The 15,164-nt window shown below is 39.8% G+C and overlaps 1 protein-coding gene across 1 annotated transcript in view; it reads right to left on the bottom strand.

Moving 5' to 3' along the window:
* Positions 1 to 2,215: 2,215 nt before the first annotated feature.
* EBF2 (EBF transcription factor 2) overlaps positions 2,216 to 15,164 on the bottom strand; it is a 225,915-nt gene continuing 212,966 nt past the window's right edge. The window contains exon 16 of the mRNA XM_083368400.1: positions 2,216 to 2,298. Within this exon, the coding sequence (XP_083224526.1) occupies positions 2,267 to 2,298 (32 nt within the window). The 3' untranslated portion in view covers positions 2,216 to 2,266. The remainder of the gene's footprint in view (positions 2,299 to 15,164) is intronic.

Consider the following 15,164-nt stretch of genomic DNA (forward strand, 5'->3'; position numbering starts at 1 on the left):
ATATATATTTAAAAAGGAGCGGGGACCATGAACTTTAACAACAATCATCATGGGAAAACACTAATGTTTTTATTCCCCTGGGAAAAAAAACACAGTTACCCTCACTGGGTGCACAGAAATTTGAATTTCACCTTAAAATACAGGTACATAATATAAATAGTATATTGTAAAAAAAATGTGATTTATAAATTTTATAGGCATATTATCAACATATGGGACTTGGATAGAGATGGTTACAAAATGACAGCAACAGAAGATGACTTAGAAGGCTTTAGGAAAGTTAAAACGATTTATAAAACAGTGCTTATCAATAATCAACACATCAAAAGGGGGAGCAATGGATCCACGGATTCAAGACACGCTTTGAGAATTTCAAGAGTCAGTGCCCTGATTCCTGGATTCACACACGTTCTGAAGCTCTGAAGCAGGCACATATGGAAATCTTGTGCAGATTAAGTTTTCCCATTGATTCTAATGGTGGGACCTTTGATCATATGTTCCTATTGGCATGTCCGCAAACTGTCCCTCCTTCAAAATGGAGACGTCTTTAGAGAACGAACTCTTCCCTTCATACCAAGCCTATGAAATCAGTGATCTTGCAGGGAGCAAGCTTTCTCACTCAAATTTCTGCTCCTACACCGTATTCAGAATATGCAGATAACTTATCACCTCTATGGTTACAAATGAAACTGATGCAGATTGATATATCCAGACATGAACATGGATGATCCTGGATAAATGTTACAACTGTCCCAAATGAAGGACACGTTAGTGAATGTTAAGTTGAATCCAAACTGGGTCTGTCACCGATACCAGAGGTTTAGTCTTCCAAACTTCTGGACTCGTGCTGGAGCCCATCCTCAAGGAACTTAGTTTCATGAAGATGGGTTCCAGCACAAAGTCTGAAAACTTGGAAGATTAAACCACTGGTCTGAGTGACCGACCCAGATTGGATCCTGCAACGTGATCCTCAGACACATAAATTTGCCTTCAGTCGTAATGTTAAGTTAACATCTCAACATTCATTCTCTCCTAGGTAAGTGCCAAAGTTCTTTTTGCGAGACATTTTTTTGCTGAATATTCAGAAAACAGACAAAATGTTTTCTGAAAAACAACCAACATGGGGAGGGGAGGGAGGATAAAAAAAAAAACCTGGCCTCACAGTTCCCTCTTGCTCAAATTGCAACCTGAAAAATGAAGAGGATTGGTTCAAAAACTTGATGCGAGGCCTCACACACGCCACGCAGTTACTGAGGAGAGGTATGAAAGTAAACAAGCCACACCAGTACCTGAAACCTTAATCGAATCAAGACAGTGTATAATATTCATACATTAACGATGGTCCTATATTTTAATAGAGAGAGAGATGTATATATGTATATATAGCATTGTGTGTATAAAAAGGCTTGTGGGTGAGTCCTTGGTGAAGAATTTTGAGACATTTCTGTAAATGGTTCCATCAAGAGCAGGAGAGAACTGAACAGAGATTGTAGGGTTAAAGAAAATGGTTGCTGCATTTTTGCCAATTTTCATTGTACAATAGGAAGGGGGGAGAAAGAAGTCCCTCCCCCCAAAGTCTTCAATGTCTACCTCTACATACAATAACTTACAAGTTTATTTATTTAAATAATTGTAAAACATCTTACATTTTTTTTCATTTGAAAAGAGATTAAACTATAAGTCAATACACACACATGTCCACATTCCATCACTCATATCAGCATATCGGTTTTATAGCAAAGTCCCCTCATGCTGGTACCCTGTTTTGAGATATTTTTTTTCTGCATAAACTAAATTGGTATCTGAAAGGCTCCATAGAAAATAGAAACTTCGACTTTTATTTTTCCTACAAAGTAAAACAAAGAGTATCCAAAATATCAAGCTTGAATGGGTTGGCCAACCTGTTCCTTCTTTTAATATTCTATAAACATTAGGAAGGCTTTGAGTCCACAGGGAAACAAAACAAAACAAAACAAAAAAGCTTGTGCTCCAGATTCCATCCCGTAACCTGCATACTTCTGAATCTTGGCCAATTCTTTCTTTCTTTTTAAAATGTTCTTGAGCATTGATGTCTCCAACTTGGAACAGCCTCTTAGCAACGCTATAAAATTTCCGTTCCTTCTGGCACACAGCTTCCCCCGTCAACTGAGCTTCTAGTGCTTCATTATTATTATTTTTAAAGTTCCGTAACAAACAAGTAGTTTTGTGCTGTAGGAAAAAAAGGGGGTGGGGCAGGGAAGAAACCCCAGCAATGCCTTCTCTTCTTTCACATTGGAGGTACAACAAGACCAGTCATGGCTGGAAAACAAACAAACAGACAGACAATATTTACATTTTCAAAACAGAAACTTGCAGAAATAATGCAGATCTAAGTGTCGGCAAAGGGGGCGGGGAGGGGGGAGGGGGAGTTTCAGAAATGATGGCAGCCAGAACCACACGTTCGAAGTCCCCCCGCTTTTTACAAACATGCATCATAAAGAGAGGCGGAGCTTCAATGGCATAGTCCTGCCTGTGGAACTGAATTATTTATTTATTTATTAAATTGATAGGTCATCCATCTCATTCTCAAAGGGACTCTGGCCAGTTTACAATAGAATAAAAGCAAAAATGTAAAACAACAAGCATCAGAAGCAACAGGGATGAATAAAATGAAGGATCAAGGACACAGGGAGATGAAGACATATTGACCATCAGACATTTGTACCTGTTCCTTAAAAAGGCTGTTCCTTTAAGTGTTCAAAAAAAAATTTCACTAGTCCAGAATGTTACAGACAAGATGCCAATTAAGAACACGCTGATTGGAACATACATTTTTCGTTTTATTTATGTATATAAAAGGTTTTCTATGGCCACCCATCTTAAGCATCTCTGGGCGGCTCATGGTAACATTTCAATGATAACGTAAAATTTAAATGCATATCTACGCAAACGTAAAACCTCCACTCAAATTTTCTGAAAGGAGCTAGCAAAGCACGTATATCTGATCTGCAGCTGTCCACTCTACAGCTGTTTTTTTATGAATGCAGGGGGGAAAGAAACACGTCCATGCACCCTTCCTTCTTCCTTATAAATCCTAATATATTTCGGCACTGATTTTCCTATCGTTCCAATGCTGAAAAAGTTCTCACGTGCTTTTCACCCAGGGAGCTTTTAATGCACCCCTTCTTCCTTAAATTTTACATCTAGCTTTCAAAGATTTCAACAGCCTCTAATGTTTACAATGCAATCCTATATTTGTCTATTCAAAAGGAAACCCAGTGGAATTTGGGGGCGGGGGGGAACTTACTCCCAATTAAGTAAACAAATATAAGATTGCACTATTTCCCATTCTGACATGGGAAATAAGAGCTATTCTACCCTTTTTTTTGTTATAGTCTGTCTTAAGTTATGATAACTTGGACGCTAAATACCGAATGAAACATTAGCCTTCTTCAGACATTTGTTTTTTAAATGGATATGCTGGCAGACAAAAGGTTTTTTAATTCTCTGCCCCAGCCCTTCATCCCTTTTATAAATGTTTGGTAATCATAGTAAGAGATTAGTAATTAATAGTCATCCTGTTTGGGGGGGGCTTCTCAAATTTATAACGAAATCATATACAATTAGTGTGTGCATGCGGTGGGGAGGAAGAGGAAAGGAAGCTCACAAAATAGCCCCCCCCCAAAAAAAGCAGTAACAAAAATGGCCAAAAGAAAATAAGCTGAAAAGGAGACAGCTAAGGAAACTGCCTTGTAATTGAAAATCTGAATTTCAGGTTTGTAACACTAGCTGACCAGAATGAATTTGAATCTCTCCAAAACATAAGCAATATTGGGTCTCGGGAAATGTTATTTTCTATTTATTTATATCCCACCTGGATTATTATACAAATAACTCAAGGTGGCAAACATGTCAAACAGACCTTTTCTCCTCCTATTTTCTCCTCAACAACGCCCCTGTGAGGTGGCTTGGGCTGAGAGAAAACAGCTTGGCCCAAAGTCACCCAGATGGCTTTCGTGGCTAAGGCAAGACTTGAACTCACAGTCTCCCACTTTCAAGCCCTGTGCCTTAATCACTAGACCCAAACTGGCTTTCCAACCAAAAAACAAGCCCTCTTTTTCTCAGCTTTAACTTTGTTCAGTCCAAAGGGGCCTTTTAATATTCTCCAATTGGTGGGCAGGGAAATTGGCAAAATGTTTTTGTTTTTAAGACTTCCTCCATGAAAAACGGTTAAGGGGGATTTGCTTTCCTTGGATGGCAGGAGAAGTGATAAGAAAATAAATGTGCATCAAGGAGATATGGGTGGTTAAGACCAGGAAGGATAGCAATTGCTTTGGGCCAGCTCAATGCCTGCTTCGCTTACTTGAAAGATCATTCGCAAGAACGTTATATTATGGAGTGGAAAAAGTGGATTGATTATATCCAGAACAAATATGGGACCAAAAAGTTTCATTTAGCATTTGAATAAGTTTTCTTTTCTTTTTTTTCTTTTTATATGTAATATTAGTATTGCTTGTAGTCATTTCATATGAGCTAGAGTGCGATAGAATTAATAGTTTATTGTTGTTAGCATATGGATGTTTATGATTGTTCTTTGTTTTTATACCTTGTACTTAGCTCTGGGAAGTGGGGGGGGTGAGGGGGGAATGGGGGTGAGGGATAGGGAGGGGTGGGTAGGGGTGGGTGGAGGGAGGGGGGGATTGTTAAAGATAAAATGTACTGTAAAACTTTTCAATAAAAAAAATGTCCATCAAGGAGATATGGGTGGTTAAGACCAGGAAGGATAGCAATTGCTTTGGGCCAGCTCAATGCCTGCTTTGCTGCCATCAACCACTTTTCTAACAGACGGCTTCTTCAATTATAAAATACTTGAAGGAATATTAATTGATTTCTAAAATGTCAAAATCTTTCCTAGGTGGATTTTTGTAGCTTGGCTTTTGTTCTCGGAGGCTGCTTCGTCCCACCCACCCACGTCCTTGGGGGGGGGCTCTGCTGTCAAAAGCCTATTTCCCAGCCTGCACTACTCTTTATTGAATGTTTGTGAGCTTCGGATTAAGGTCTTACACCAAACGCAAAGCTGTAATTATTTTTGCCTGTATTACTATATATTGAATCGATGTAACTTTTCAATAAAGGTGGTTCAGTGCAGGACAAGGCATTCGGTGATGAGTGGGGAATATAGGAACTGCCGTGATTATCCCACAGGGATCCTCTACTCTCTCTCTCTCCTTTATTTTACTTTATTGGAGAGAAATGGAAGAAAGAATTGGAGGTGAGCCGCATTCTGTTAACCTCCAAAGGCAGCCATTATCAGACAAAAGGCTTGATTAAACTTGTCAAAAACCAGCCAAAAGCTAAGGTGACGTGCACATCTTAGGCACATGTCCTTAATAATGCTAATAAACACACCTCTGAGAAAAGAAATCTTGTTTCTTTCCTTTTTTAAAAAACAAAAACAAAAATTGGAGCAGGACTGTCCTTAAAGATGCAGCTAAACGAAGGAATGGAAGGAGCGACCAGAATGTTAAAATAGTGCATTTCTGAGGGTGGAAAAAAGTTGCCACCATGTTCGAAGTTGGCTTTGTTGAAGATCTGCTGGTCTCCATCCCACAACAGTGTCTCTCTGATGGCAAGATCTTCAGCAGATTTCGATGAGATGCTACCAGGGTTGAGTTGCCACAATTGAATGAGGTAGCATGGCTCCAGAAGCTTAAAATTATGGGTTTAGATCTCTTGAAGCATAGAGACTTTATGTAGCAGACAGGATGTTTTAGCACCTGTGGGTCCTTGTTAGTTGCCTAAAGGCAAGAAGCTGCTACTGGTCTCCAGGTCTTTCAGCTTCTGGTCTATCACCAAGTAATTACTATAAAACAATCTTTAACCAAAATAAGATATTAAATAAATGTCTTGGTAACTTGCTAATGAATATGCTTCCATGTTCACAGTTGTTTTGCACACCCTCCATATTTCTTTCTGCAGTGAAGATTGCATTCGTGAAATGTGACATTCCTAGGAGAACGTTAATTGTTTCCTTCAGGGCATGCCCTCAAATTCCTAGGCGTTTCCCCCATCTTTCTGACATGTTCAGACAAACGCCAAACAGCCTTATATAAAATTCATCCCAGTGAAAGGCATCGGGCAGCTTATTTTTCCATCATGAACCAACAGGGCCATGTGAGTTTTTAATATATAGATTTGCTAACTGTCAACTTGCATTGCTGTAACAGGTTGGGAGCATTTATTGCTTGGATGGAAAACTACAAGCAAATTCCAGAATTATGGACTGAACTTGGGGATTTGGGGGGAAGGCAGAGAGACAGAAAGCAACTGCAAGTTCCTTGCAGACGGTTTCGAAGAATATATATACAGGCATCATTACACGATCATTAGGAGTCCAGTTTGATTTGAGGAAGCTTTTATTTATAGCATTCCTTTATCTCTCTCTCTGGCTGATTTCTTTCAATATATTGGACATTCACTAGGGCAAATTTGCTGTTCCAGAGGCGATCAAATTTTTCAAGAGCCAAACTCAGTAATGAAAACAGGAGAGAGATGAGTGTAAGGCTTTCAAAAATCAGGCATACTTATTTAAAAAGAAGAAAATGCAATGGCGTGTAACACTTCCTCTTTTCATTAGCTGCTTCTGACACGGCCTCTGAGGGATACTCCAGTAACTTGTTGGAAAAGGGAAAGAAAAACAGCTTTGGTTTGGTAACAAAATACACGATCGCTTTGGACATGCATTGCTCAAGTTCTATCAGCTTTGAAATTTCTTTCATTACCAAAACCATCACGTCTTGAATGTTTTCTTTTTCCCCCTCTTGGTAAAAGCCTTGTATTGAGATTGCTATAAAATGTACTTTGGGAAGCGTTGTGGAATTCCAGAGTTTGTTTGTTTGTTCAATATTTGGTACATCTTCTGTCTAAATGCCCCGGGCCCAATGCAGAGAAACTGAAGTGTGCTGGCTTCGTTTTGTGTCCATTTCACAACATCAGGCTGTGCATAGTTCAGTTTGCTGGATAGATGGGGTTGTGTCAGTGTTCACTTTATGCTTATGGGGCACCTAGGGATGGACTATGACTGGTGGAAGGGCATAGCTTTCCTGCAATAGTGATGTGTGTGGGAATATTGGTTTGGGACTTAAAAAAAACTAACAGCCCCCGAAACTGGTGGAGGAGCAAGGAGGCAATCTGTGTGCCACAATATCACAGTGCATATTCAACCCCTTTTGTCTATGCTTGCAATGCTGCACACAGGCACGTAAAGGGTAATGCTTATGTGGCAAGCTCAGGGGTTCAGATGCCTTGTCCTTTTAACAAAACCTCAAGATTCAGTGGATGCCTATGAAGGCAAGTAGAAAATAGACTGGGAGTAGATCTAGTTGGCAGTGGATACAGGATTGCTTTGCAGAAGGGCTTTTAAAGCTTAATTTTTTAATTAAAAGGGTCCACCTTTTAACAGTACTGCAGGGTGCTTTACTGAAAAGAAATTGGAAAAAATGCAGAAATTGATCTCTCTCTCTCTCTCTCTGTGTGTGTGTGTGTGTGTGTGTGCGTGTATGTGTGTGAGAGAGAGAGAGATAAAGAAGATAGATAGATAGATAGATAGATAGATAGATAGATAGATAGATAGATAGGTAGATAAAGAGAGAGAGAGAGAGAGACAGACAGACAGACAGACAGAGATCAAGAGAGATCAATTGTTTTGCTATTGGGCTCAGTATACAGGGGAATAAACAATTTTCTGCTCCCATTATTTAATCTACTCATATATTCGCACTGTTAGGAAGGAAGGAAGGAAGGGAGGAAGGAAGGAAAGAAAGAAAGAAAGAAAGAAAGAAAGAAAGAAAGAAAGAAAGAAAGAAAGAAAGAAAGAAAGAAAGAAAGAAAGAAAAACCTGAGTACAGCAATCTGACCTGGGATTTCTCCAGCCCAAGCCTCATCATGTATCAGAATCCAGCCAGAAAAATGCCTCTTGTCAGTTTCAACTCCGTTGGACTCCTGGCAGAGGTGAAACTGACAAGGAGCTTCTCCAGATTGTGCCTCCAGGCTTTTCATCAGCTTTCACCTCCTGCTGCATCCCACAAGGAAGGAGCACTCAGGCTCCGAGTAATTTTATTGGGAGATGCATAGCCAGATGTGATCCCTTTGCCAGCTACATGCCTGCAGATGAAGGCAGAGGTTTCTTTGCTTTTTCAGCTGCCAATTCAAGCTACGGAGGTAGCAGGGAAGTAAATTAATCTCCCCTCCTAGGATGCACCTTGGAACCAAGATAGCAGGTAATTATAATATTACAAGGAATTGGATTCCTCTGTTGCAAAATGAATGGATTTTACCAAGAAACAGATTGCAGCACTGTAAACCACAAACTGAGAACTTGGGTAAACAATCTTATTTTGTGATTTGGGACAAAAAAAACCCTCACATTAATATCTCACTTTTTCAAACACTTTTTCCCCCACTAAGAAATATTTTGAATGTGTCACCCCAATAGATACAATTTTGTGTAGTATTTAAATTTGTGGATTTTAATGTTCATAGTCATTCTGGTTTACAATGTAAACATTTGCATATTGCCCCAACAATCTGGGTCCTCATTTTACCCATCTTGGAAGGACAGAAGGCTGAGTTAACCTTGAGCCCATCAGGATCAACCTCTAAGCTGTGAGCAGAGCATATACAGTATCAGACAGAATATATTTTCCTGCCATCCACTGTCTTACTAAAATCTGAACGGATCTGCCAGTCTGCTCTTATCGACAGATCTCTGTTTTGAGCTTCTCTTCTGTCTCAGGTTTTGAACTTTAACATATATAATCATCATTAACAATAATACAGTACAAAATTCTGCGACAAGCAATCTTTCATAGCCCTGCTAGGTGGCAGCACCTAGCTGACCTTAGTTAAGTATGGCTGGATTTGTTAGTCCTTGGCTGGATTACCACCAGGAAATTCCAGAGTTGTAATCTAGAATGGGAAGTTGAAGAACAAACAAACAGAAGAAGACAATCACAAATAGTTCCATATTACTACCAAGAAAACTACATGGACATACAGGTAGTGTTCAACTTATGACCACAGCTGAGTTCAAAAGTTCCGTTGCTAAGCAATACAGTTAAGAGAGTGGTTTTTTTTGTCCTATTTTATGATCTACCTTGCCACAGTTGTTAAGTGAATAATCACAGTTGTTAAGTTAGTAACACGGTTATTAAGTGAATCTGGCTTCCCCTGTTGACTTTGCTTGTCAGGAGGTCACAAAGTGTGATCACATGACCTCGAGACACTGCAACTGTCACAAATACATGCCAGTTGCCAACCATCTGAATTTGATCACATGACTATGGGAATGTTGCATTAGTTGTAAGTGTGAAAAGCCTTCATGTCATTTTCTTCAGTGCCGCTGTAACTTCAAACGGTACCTAAACAAATGGTTGTAAGTTGAGGACTACCTGTATTCATGAAATTATTAGGAGCTAAGCATGTAATGGAGACGTTCATCTTAGTTAACCCAAGTGTCTACATGGACTCTTATATAATAATTTGATCTCCTCTCTCCATATCATAAGATTTCCATTGATCTCACAAACTTCTCGTAAATTTCATGATCTTTCATCAATGTTAAAAAAAATGAACTTACAATTTTTCAACTTTAGCTTTGGGTGGGGTATGGGCTGTTTTATATGGATCTTTATCATAGGCTGATATGGAACAGTCCTGAACGAGCTCAGCATGATAAGAAACTAGAGTGAACTATTTACAAAATGACAGTCCTGTTTCTCTCTCTTGGCATATCCCTTGAATGGAGAATTTATGGAGAGGGAGAAAGAGAGAGAGATCAGTTTTACATGTCCATTACCTGTTCATTTGTTTCCTTCTAAATATCTAAACCAGTGTTTCCCAACCTTGGCAACTTGACCCAAAGGTGCTTTTTCATGAGGCAACTGGATTTCTCTTTGAAGACATTTTGCTTCTCATCCAAGATGTTTCTTCAGCTCTTCAACTCATAGCTGAAGAAGCTTCTTGGATGAGAACTGAACGTCTTCAAAGAGAAAAAGGAAAGTCTAGTTGCCTCATGAAAAAGCACCTTTGGGACCACCATGACCTGGATGAATGAGAATCTCCATAGACACTTGGCAACTTTAAGATGTGTGAACTTCAAGCTCACTGGGGATTCTTGGAATTGAAGTCCACACATCTTCAAGTTGCCAAGGTTGAGAAACACTGGTCTAGATCAGGGGTCTTCAAACTTGGCCCTTTTATGACTTGTGGACTTCAACTCCCAGAATTCCTCAGCCAGGCATGCTGGTTGAGGAATTCTGGGAGTTGAGGTCCACAAGTCATAAAAGGGCCAGGTTTGAAGACCCCAGGTCTAGATCATCAAGAGGCTATCAGATTTGGTGGACCCTTGTTTTGAACTGGACTTCCCCCAGTTATACCCAAATTGGCTTCATTCTATGGTTCTATGGTTCAGCCTTGTCCAATGCAAGCTCAACAAAACAGATGATTAAAAATTTAATTTAGACTTCAGATTAGCATCTCAATTTCAACAGAAATAGTTACTAATGCTATTATTAAAGTATATACCCCCACATCTAAAAATGAAACTTAGATTCATACCTGACATTTAAATTGGTTACTGAATGAATACATTTTCTAGTTTTGCATATACACTGAAACATAAATTAACCAACAGCAGAATTTATCCAAGAGAACATTAACTGGCTGTACTGACTGTACATTTGCTCTGCAAATGTAGGGATCATCTCTTTAAGACCTGATCAAGCATGCCACAGAAAACCAACACTTGATCTCCCTTCTATCCTGCAATCTAAAGCGATCCAATTTATTTTACAATTTCAGAATTGTTGCCCTTGTACTGCCCTGAAAGCATGGAATAAAAGATTGCTTGTGCTCCTGTTCATTCTCCTGTGCTCTGTTCCACGCAAATCTATAGAGCTGTTTTGATTTAGAAAGTTCTATTAAAACGTGTAGAACCAGTTTGATCCAAACTGTCAATCTAGTTTGGGGCATCTAGTTCAAAAAGACAGATTCAGATGGCCAATCCAACTTGGAAAGCTGGTTTGTTTCTGAGATTTCAACTAAAAAGTGAATAGAATCACAGCAAAGCTTGGTAGGGCCCATCATGGCCACCTTCTCTCTTGACCAGGGAAAAGAGTTTCCTATAGCGAGAGAAGTAACAACAGCAATCAGAGAAGAGGCATCAGAAACCGTAGGGATGGTTTTCAAGTTTAGATGCAAAAATAGCCACAGGAAAAGGTGGCTTAACTGTTTGCATGGCTCCAGCCGTTTCCAATTTGCTGCTCTCCATCTGGGCTGAGGTGATTAGACACCACAGTACTCATCACTTTGCTTTGCATCATGTCACATTACATCTTCTCCACACTACTTTTAAGCAGGCTCAAAGTCTAACACAAAATCAATGCCAGGCTTGTCCGATCAGGCCACCTGCAATCAATTTGGGGTTGCTGACAAAGACGAGCCCCTACTGTTCCTACCTACCTCGCCTGGCTGCAGAGCAAAAAAGTAGAGCAGATGGCATGCAAGGAGTAAAAAGCAGGACCACATGGCACTAGAGAGGTTATCTAAGGGGATCCCCATGTCTTTCCCAACACCACTCGGGGAGCCAAGTTTCAAGAGGGTTTCCTCCCATCAAGCAGCATGTTCTTCATTAAGGATTGGCAATAAAAGTATGCAGATACTATGCAGAACAGGTGAAAATCCAGACTGGTTTATCTAGTCCAACATCCTCTTCACATGTTGGTTAGTTAGGAGGTGTCCCTAGGAAGCTAGCAAAGAGGTCTTGAATGCGGATGACCTTTCATGCTGTTGTCTTCTCTTGTCTCTCCAAAAAGTATATTAAATGGCATGCAACTACTATCAGTGTTTACATATTAGCAGGGCTAAATAATGAAATAGTTGACCTTGATTGATTCTTAGAATGCAAAAATCCATAATTTCATTGACTAACTTTGTCCTGGGGTATGCTCAACTCACTTCGTGCATGTGTGAAGAGCCCCATGTCTGGAGCTAAAGAATAGCATGGTCTGCCTTTCCCCAGCCTTATGATTCTGAAGAAGACTAGGATTTTTGCTTCAAATCAGGGGTGGGCAACAACGATAACTTTATAACCATGTTGGCTCGGGAATTCTGGGAGTTGAAGTCCACAGGTCATAAAGTTGCCATTAGGTGTCCACCCCTGCTCTAAGTGGATTCTTAGAATCACTGAGAAGTGGAGACCTAAGACATGTTTCTACCTCATGCTCAAGGTGGGACATGGAAGGTTGGACCCAACACTCTGGTAACCTCACTAGGTCTTATGCTCCTTTGAACTACCAAAGATTGATCCAATGCTAGAAAAAAGGAGGGTGATGAACACATAGACATCTGGTTCACTACTGAGGCCAGGTAAAGTTGGCAAGATACTTGTGAATTTCCCAACCAAAGAGGAGACTTTATTACATCCAGATGGATACCCACAACTTTTTTTTAAAAAAAAAGAATGCTTCTAGACCACCTGCTTTGATTGCCAAAGGTTCCAGGTTGAAAACTATGTACAAGGAAGGTGGGAAGTGCTCCTGCCTGGAGTTCTAGAAAGATGTTGCTCACCAGTGTCAGTATAGTAAGTGAGATGGGCACAGGAGTTGGGCTTCTAGGTTTTCTCCCACTCCCCAGTATAAAGATGTTATTTAGTCCCGAGAAAGCTACATAATGTGCTAGACTGAATGAGCATTTAGTCCATCCTTCTACAGTGCTCTGTAATTTGATAGAGTCTACCACTGATTGACCTTTATGGTCCTTTAATGCTCTTTGTGTTCTTTTTAGATTCTTGTCCTTATATACATGCTTTTAAAAAATGTTTTTAGCTTTTAAAAATTGCTATTATTTTAGGCCATGATATTTTTTTAATGTTTTTTTAATTGTCTCTACCCTGAGGTGGCTGATGGAGTCACTGAAACAGTAGGCGTGAGCTTAAATGGACTCCAGAAGATGGTACAGGACAGGAAGGCCTGGAGGAATGTTGTCCATGGGGTCACGATGGGTCGGACACAACTTTGGAGCTAACAACAACAACAACAACCCTGTTCTCTTTATGCTGGCCTATGACAATAATAACTATTTGATTTAATTTGACGTGCCATTTAGTCTAGAGAAAGTTACATCTTTAGGATCCTGCAAAACTTCTTTGGAGTGACTTGATTCAACATTGAAGCAGCTGCTTTGCTCTGCTTTGGCCACAGCTCTGGCCCTTGCAACCGTTTTCTGCACATGTGCAGATAACACTTGCCCTCAAGCAAGCAACTGAGAAGGGCAAAGTTCCTCCATCACCCTCTGATGCATCTCTCTGAACAGAAATGTTGCCCCTGGACACAGCAATAAATCATTGACAGCCTGGCACTTTGTCCTTACTCAATGTCTTGACTTGACTTGGCAGAAGAATCATTGAAGGCTTAGCTGGGTTAGGGTCTTTATTGTAGGCAAGAAAGAAGCTGCGTTCACAGTAGTTGACTGCCAGACAAAGATGCCAGGAACTATTATATATCCACAAGGGTTTAAACTGGAAGCTTCTTTCTCTGGTATTTCTGAACTAATCAAATTTGGTGGGGAGCTAGGTAGTGTAGCCTTGAAGGCAAGCAACTGTGGCAGGTTGACAGAACAGCATCTCTAGCTTGGGAACTACTGCTGGGTGTTGTTTTGCCAGGCTCAATCTGTACAGTGAGCACTGAGGCAGATCATGTCACCTCTGAGCTTTGAAACAAAGCTCCAAGGCATATATATTACCCAGTTGGCAAAAGTCTGATCTTTGGAAATGCCTACAGACTTCTGTCAATGGACTGCTTTATGTTCTGTTGACTGAAATAGGGGAGGCAGGAGAAAAGTAATAATCAATATAGTATTGCTGGAGAATACAATTTATAGCATGTCACACAACATACCACTCTGTTTCCCTGCCTCCGTTCCATGTTTTTGACTGTTTGAATGGGGGGAAGAGGGATGTAGGGAGAAGGAAGGGCAGGAAAGGCACAGCATGATTAAAATCTGTCTTCTGATTTCTAAAAATGGACGTTCTTCCACCAAAGACACTTGTTTTTCTACCTTGGCTTGAGAATTTCTTTCAAATTTCTTTGGGTGGTGTTTTTAAATTTCCTTTGTTGTTGGAGGCAGTAGAGGATCTGACACTGATTCTGTTCCACATTTTCCTCAACATTTGTTTCCCCATGCTTGCCAGTATGAGAAACAATTTTTACAGTATGCTTTTCTTTGAAAATTGAATTAAAATATGAGAAGTCGGATGGCAGAAGAGAGAGAAGATACTGCCGTGACATACAGTGTACTCACATATATTCTCTGCCCCCCCAAAAAAAATTCTAGACTATATTTATGAGATTGCATTGCAGTTTTGTTAAAATATTTTTTATCCTTCCTTTACTACTTTTTAAATAATTTCAGGTACAAGCATACCTAATACTCCTTCGTCCTCCTATTTTCCACACAAGATCCCTATGAGATAAGTTGGGTTGAGAGAGCGCAACTTGCTTAAAGTCACCTGACCAGGTTCCATGCCTAAGGTGAAACTAGAACTCTCAGTCTCCTGGTGATTGGGCCAAAGTCACCCAGCCAACTTTCATACCTAAGGTTGGACTAGAACTCACAATTTTTAGCCTAGTGCCTTAACCACACAACCAGTAGGCCAAAATTGGTCTTAGGTTTCTAAACCAAATCCTCTTTAATCAAACTGGAGGAGAACAGACAGGAAAAGATGTGATCATTTTTATGAATGAATGAATGAATGAATGAATGAATGAATGAATGAATGAATGAATGAAAGATAAATAGAAAAAAGGGAAAGACTTGACTGGTGCTTTAAATGCAGATGGAAGTGTTGTATTTCTGCAACCACTCATAAAGTTACTTATACATCAAATTTAGATTATCTGTAACAGCATTTTTTTTATTCCCATCCATTTTATGTAATGATCTTTTGAAATAATATATGGCATAGCTTTATATATATAAAAAAACAGAGATTGACATTTTCTCAGCTGAAGCTGCTATTATATTGTCTGATGCCATGTTCTGGGAGTTCAAATTAGTTTGATCATTTATTCATTCATTCGCATTAAATCATTACTTTGGAACAGCCTGATACTTAAGAAAATCCCTAA

The sequence above is a fragment of the Vipera ursinii genome (genome assembly GCF_947247035.1).
Source record: "Vipera ursinii genome assembly, chromosome: 8".
Lineage (NCBI taxonomy): Eukaryota > Metazoa > Chordata > Lepidosauria > Squamata > Viperidae > Vipera > Vipera ursinii.